Source organism: Nannospalax galili, unplaced genomic scaffold (genome assembly GCF_000622305.1).
Source record: "Nannospalax galili isolate Female #2095 unplaced genomic scaffold, S.galili_v1.0 scaffold1600, whole genome shotgun sequence".
NCBI classification, from domain to species: Eukaryota; Metazoa; Chordata; class Mammalia; order Rodentia; family Spalacidae; genus Nannospalax; species Nannospalax galili.
Genome location: NW_008346116.1, coordinates 14,024 through 20,839, shown reverse-complemented (window position 1 = coordinate 20,839; position 6,816 = coordinate 14,024). Strand labels below are relative to the sequence as shown.

The 6,816-nt window shown below is 44.1% G+C and overlaps 1 gene segment (V, D, J or C); it reads right to left on the bottom strand.

Moving 5' to 3' along the window:
* Nucleotides 1-4,286: 4,286 nt before the first annotated feature.
* On the bottom strand, nt 4,287-4,858 carry LOC103741712. The segment is given in 2 exon segments: nt 4,287-4,678; nt 4,783-4,858. Coding segments are annotated over 2 exon segments (438 nt in total).
* Nucleotides 4,859-6,816: the final 1,958 nt, after the last annotated feature.

The following is a 6,816-nucleotide window of genomic DNA, read 5'->3' as shown; positions in this document are numbered from 1 at the left end:
CCCCCCCCCCCATCTCATGTGCTCTGTGTGTGTGTGTGTGTGTGTGTGTGTGTGTGTAGAGAGAGAGAGAGGCCAATTTGTGTCCCCAAATGCCATTCTGTGTTTTCATCCACTGGACCTGGTTTACTTATCGATTCACAAGCTTAACAGAAATTGACTCCCCTTCCCAGAAGCCATCGGTTTCCAGTAGTTTCTCAGCTAGAATTGGGTTCTTCCCCGGTCTGTGCTGGGATTTTGTCTTGCTTGAGCTTCTGCTTCAACCTTAATAGATTTCCCACTTACTATAGTCTGGATTCATAGTTGTTATCTATAAGAAATTAGAATACATCTTTCCGAGTCCCCTGGCTTTAAAAGATTCTACTGAGTAACTATTGGTTACTCTGATAGGCCTGTCTTTATAAGTGACTACATCTTTCTCTCTTGCAGCTTTAAAATGTTTTTAAACTTATTAATTTATTTTTGTTTTATGAGTGTTATGCCTGCATGTGTGTGAGTGCACTTGTGTCATGTAGTGCCCACAGAGGACAGAAGACGATGTCAGATTCCTTAGAACTGAAGGTATGGATGGTTGTTAGCCACCATGTGGGTGCTGGTATTTGAACCCAGGTCTTCTGCAAGAACAATACGTGCCCTTAACCACTGAGCAATCTCTCCAGCCAACACCATATCTCTTGCATCTTTTAATAACCTTTATTTTTTCTTTTTCTATAGAAGGTCTTCATAGCCCAGCTGGCCAGGAACTCACTGTGTAGACCAGGCTGACCTTGATCTCACAGAGATCCACCTGCTTCTGTTTCCCAAGTGCTGGGATTAAACTCTTGGTTGGGTCTGTGGCATGGCATGATCATCACGAGAGCATCCTTATGAATTAAGACATTCTATGGGACCTGACAAGCGTCACTGTTTAGAGTTTTGGGATGTATTCATACTCTGTTCAATGTTACACTCTGTTCCATGAGCCTCAGGTGTATAGGTTCTACCATAGATGTGTCACCTAGGCCTGGGAATCTCTCAGACATACAGTCTCTATGTGTGATCAGTTGTGCAACTCTGTAACACAGGTATTGTCGCAGTCCTTGATTACCTCCCAGAACTTGAAGGAAGACCCTACTGCTGAAAACAGAACATACTTTGGAGACAAGACTTGGTCGGTACGCAGTGTTTAGGCTCATACTGACGAATCCCTGCATATCTCACAGTAATGCAGGGATCTGAAAACAGCCATCATAGAGCTCAGCTCCATGGGGAACTGGGTGTTGGGTGTGTGACCTGAAATGTAGCTGTGCTTTGCATGGTTGGTTGGTTGGTTGTGTTTAGTGACACAGGAAATCCTCCAGTCTCAACCAGTTTCTATCCTTGAGAGCTGGTGATCTTGATGTAAGAAGCAGTGCTTGTCGTAGAGAATCCATCCAGTAAGGTGAGGGGCGGGTCTGTTCTGCCTTCATAGTCTTGAGACTGACTTCTCCATCTCTGCGAAGAGAGGCACCTGTGAGAACTTCAGCATGACGTTCCCATGGCCCTGTTCCCTCTGCTAAAATGCCCTGGCACTCACTGCTGCTTGCCGCATTCAGTTGCAAGGACCAATTACACTTCTTATTGTTCCTAATGGTGCCTATTGCAGGGACATTTTTCCATGTTCCATAGGAGCCCTGTTCCCTTGTTAGAACACTGGTGTCTTCCCTGAGGACCAAGGCCATCAGATGAGCTCTTTACTGCCTGGGTGGCACCTGCCGGAGAGTGATTTCCATGGTCCCCATTGCTCTCTTGAGGACTCTGATTGTGTAGTCCTTAAACTGCAGCTGGAGAAGGGACATGGGGGAGGGTGTTGCGATTGTAGGTGCTCTTAGAGCCTTGTCCCTATGCCAAGTGCAGTCAGTTAGTAAAGGTGAGCAGATACCACTGAGCTCCTAGAATCACCCACACGCTCAGATTACGCTTGCATTAATATATGTCTAGTTAATGTGCTGATGTACCATAATAAAAACACCTAAACCCAAAGGCTGTATTTTGCCTCACTATTCAAGAGTACAATCCATCATGATGACAGCCACAGCAGAAAGTGCTCACATTTCCTGCAGCCACAGGAAGCAGAAGTTGAACCTGGATATCGGGAAAGACTTAAGACCTCTCAAGCTGTCCCCATTGCAGGGGCTTAAAGCAGTTGGTCACATTACAACCACAACCAGGAACCAGAAAGCGAGGAGTGCTGGTATTGAATCAGTCTTCATGTTATGCTGTCTAGAGGCCAAGCTTAGGGAGAGAGATATCTGAACACTCCTGGGGGCTGGGGTGTAGGGGTCTCATATCTCCATAAACCTAATGAACATAATCTCTCACAGGCATGAACAAAGGCTGTGCCTAGAGACTTGTCTCCTAGATGGTTCCAGATACCGTAGAGTGGATAATTAGCACAATCCATCACACACCTTCACCCCGTGCACCTTCTGAAACCTCCAACTTCATTCTAGACACAGACTATTTGCCTCAATAATGGTGTCAGGTATAGGTTCCCCTTTGTGGAGTGGGCCTTCAATCCAGTCAGAAAGTGGTTGGTTACTCCAATGACATTTGTGACAGCATTGTTTGCAACAGTGACAAAGTTTGCAAAGACAGATCATTGTTGTAGCAGGCAAGGTTCACAACTGGGTAATATTATTGATGATCACTTTTCTGTTCTTGTATCCTGTATAGCATCTTTCATCGGTGTAAAAGCTAGTCAGTATGGATGAAGTTGTCAGGTTGGTACTAGATTTCTCCATGTTCTAGGATTCAAGTATGTAGTGTCTTCAGCGATAGGGCTGACAGTCAAGTTATGGAGGGTCACCAAGAGCGATGGCACTAGTCTTTAATATTTGGGTGTTTATGAGAACTCAGGGACTAAAACTCCAAAAGAGGATGCTCATTCCTGGCACTGGACTTTTCATTTTTAGACTGTGATATCTAGTAGGAGCATTGTCACCCCATTATAGTGTAAATCTCTCTCTCTCTCTCTCTCTCTCTCTCTCTCTCTCTCTCTCCTCTCTCTCTCTGCATATGTATATATTTAGGAGGCCTTGGCAGTAGTGGGTTCTGTATGATTTGTTAACAGGTGTGAAATGTTCTTTGACCCTCTTGTATGTCCTTCTCTAAGCTGTTTTCCCATCCCCATCGCATTAACTCTTTGGAAACCATAATTCCCTCTCCTCCAGCTCTGGCCCCTGCCACAGCTTTCCTGATTAATTTCCTGAAGTCTGTGGCTACTTCAAATGAAATCCACGTATCTAAATATTCAAAGATAACATGCACAAATGATCGAAAACTTTGGACCTTTTCTCTCTGGGGCTGGGCTCCCTCACGGTGATTGCTCCATCTAATCACTGACAAATTTCCTGATTCCAGTTTTATTGACAGCTGAACAATACCCTGCTCTGTAAATGTGCCATACTGTCTTTATCCACTCATCCACTGATGTGCATCTGAGTTGTTTCTACATCCAGACTATTGCGAATGGAACAGCAGTCACGATGGATGAGCACATATCTGTGATGTAAGATCATTTATTAAATATGATTATTTTATTATTTATTGTATACATATATGTTTATCACACATGCACATAATAAATCCCCACCCCTTTGTCCTCTCTCATCTCCCTTCCCTCCATAACTGAAATCCTTCTTCCTCCCAACACTGTCCCTCCTGTTTCATGTCTGTCCTACTCAGTTACTTAGCACTGCTTATGCGCAAGGCAAAGTGGTTATCTCCTGTAGTTCTGGTAACTTAGGAGTGACTGCACCACCGAGGGAAGTCATACCCTCCCCTCAGCCGAGTTTACTGTCAATAATCTCAGCAGGGTGGAGTCTTGTGAGCCCCCCTTCAATGGGGAAATGCTGCACCTCCCCATCACCCTGCTCTTCCCTGTGTGAAGACAGACTGGAGGTCTTAAGGGTTCATGGGTCACTGATCCTGCCTGGCCCACTGTTCTTTCCAACCTGCGTTGCGATTGCACCTCTAACCTAAGATCCTGGGGGTCACACTCTCCAGGGTCTCTGAGTCCTCAGATCTGACCCTGATGCCCATGGGAGAGTCATTTCTGCCCTTGTGTGAGACTGTAATTTGTCCTGTAATTAAATATATCACAACAGAAGCCAAAACTTTTTGTTATTCAGAATCTTCAAAAGGTATCACATACCCTAATTATAAACATCGTTCCTGAGAAAAATGTTCCATAATATGGACAGGTGGCTGACACCCTGTGGAGTCAAGTCCTTCCTGCCCCAGTGCCCTTTTTCTGGGGTGAAGTTGAGCTAATTGTGTGTTCCCCGCCCCCTGCTGGTCGTGAGCATTCCGCATGGAGGTTTGTGTCTGAGCACCAAATAGCATTCACTCACTGTGTCTCTTGCACAGTAATAGGTGGCCGCGTCCTCAGTTCTCAGACTGTTCATTTGCAGGTACAGGGTGTTCTTTGCATTGTCTCTGGAGATGGTGAATCGGCCCGTCACAGAGTCTGTGTATTTGCTACTACCACCACTACTTATCCTTGCGATCCACTCCAGCCCCTTCCCTGGGGCCTGGCGAACCCAGCTCATGTAGTAACCACTGAAGGATAATCCGGAAGCCACACACGAGAGTTTTAGGGACCCTCCAGGCTGCACCAAGCCTCCTCCAGACTCCACCAGCTTCTCCTCACACTGGACACCTGCAATCACAGAGAATCCTGGTCAGGAAGCTGTCACACATGTCCACTGTCCTTTTTCTCTTGTCCTCTCACACACTAAACATCTCTTCTTCTCCATACATTACCTTGTAAGAGCACAGCAAGGAAAACCCAGCTCAGCCCCAACCCCATGGTGAGTCTGTGTTCAGGCTGGTTGCTGAATGGGAACACAGGGAGTGCGGGGCTGGGCTCCTCTGCTGAGCTGCAGGGTCAGGGCTGGGCTGGTTTTCATGAGCAGAGGGAGGCTGTATTTGCATGTCCTCCTGCTGCATAGCAGGATGGGGCTGGACTCCTTAAAGAAGACAGTTCTCAGAGTAGATGTCAGAGCTCTCAGGGTACTGATGGCAGTCATAGAATGAGAGACAATATGTGTAACCTGCAGGTTGCTGAGCTCATCCTGTGTCACCTGCAGCCATACAGGCTGATCCTTACCCTGGATAACATGACAGTCAATTCTTGATCATGTGCATTCTGGGGATCAAACTCAAGTCCTTAAACTTGGTGGCAAGCACCTTACCAGATGATTCATCTCACCAGCCTAGTAATGTTATAGTTAAAATTATTATGGAAACTGTATTTACAAAGTTCTTGGGGATTTTGTTATGTTATAATAATACTCAGGCTCCAAAATTTCTATTTCTTATGACAATATTCTAATTCCTAAAGTATGAAGGCCTATAAACCACTGAGTAATAAGAATGCTAATTACTTGATTTAAAGCAGGTGAAAGAGCATAACATTTATGAGGAAAAATCTAAGAATCAGTGACACCAGTGCACAGCTGTCATCATCTCCCATCACAAGAGAAGTGAAAATGAGAGGAAAATGAGACATCACCTCACACCTGGCGGAACGTCCCTCTTTACCAAAGGGAGGGGTAGAATCCAATCTCTGAGGATGAGGAGCAAAGGGCGCCCTGCACCACACTGATGGGAACATAAGTTAATGCAGCTGTGTGGAAAATAGATCATAGGTCCCTCAGAGATCTATGATCCAAAGAATCATGTGATACCGTCACACCATTCTTTAAAAATATTTTATTTATTATAATTATTTATTATTTTAGTTTTATGTATGTGAGTGTATTGTCTGCTTTCCTGTGAGTGCACCTGTGTTATGCAATACCTTAGGGGGCAGAAAGGGGCATCACATTCCCTTGGAGCTGGCCTTACAGATGGTTGTTAGTTGCTATGTGGGTGCTGGGAACCGAGCCCAACTCTTGCAAGAGTAGACTGTTCTCTTAACTGCCGAGCCATCTCTCCAGGTCCCATTTTCCCTTCTCAGTGCATATTCAACTGAAATGAAATTTGTAGTTAGGGGAGATTTTCCCTTCCGTGATAATTTCAGCATTATTTACCATTAATGCCCAATGGATAAATAGGAAAAATTCAGCATGTGTAAACACTGAAAAATAGACATTAAAAAGAAGTAATTTTTTAAATTCACAAGCACATGGACAGAATGAGAAGACAGTATGTTTAGTGAAATTACCCAGAAACCTGAACACAGGAGATGCATCACCCTTATATTTACGTTCTCAGGAATCTGATGGTTTAGAGACTGAATACACGGCTGTGGAAAGAGAAGTAGATGGTGGTGGAGGAGTGTGAAGTTCTTTCTACACCAGAGGATCAGCAGTTAGTGACACATCCTGCACACTGACCATCAGGAAGGTGCAAACTGTGAAGTAGGAAACATTCAAAATTCTTACCTCAAATAGTTACCTGCAAGACTGAAATGCTGGTTAATTCGATTTGATCCCATTCTATAATGTTCTACCAATGTTCATAATCACTGTATGCACTTTAAACTTTGATAATGTTCCCACAGTGTATATGGCACGACCTCACGCATGTGTAAATATATGTGAATTATTTTTCCTTGGAGGCTTTTTATTACCAGTTCAGTCTCCGTGCTGGTTATGGATCTGTTCAAATTATTTATTCATTTTGCTTTAATTTTGCCGTATTTTGTGCATCTCAGAATTTGTCCATTTCCTTTAAATTTTCCAGCTTTATGGACTAGAACTCTGTAAATATATTCCTACAGTTTTGTGAATTTTATTGATATCTGCTGTAATGTCCCTTTTTCTTTTCTACTTTTATTAACTTGGTCTTCTC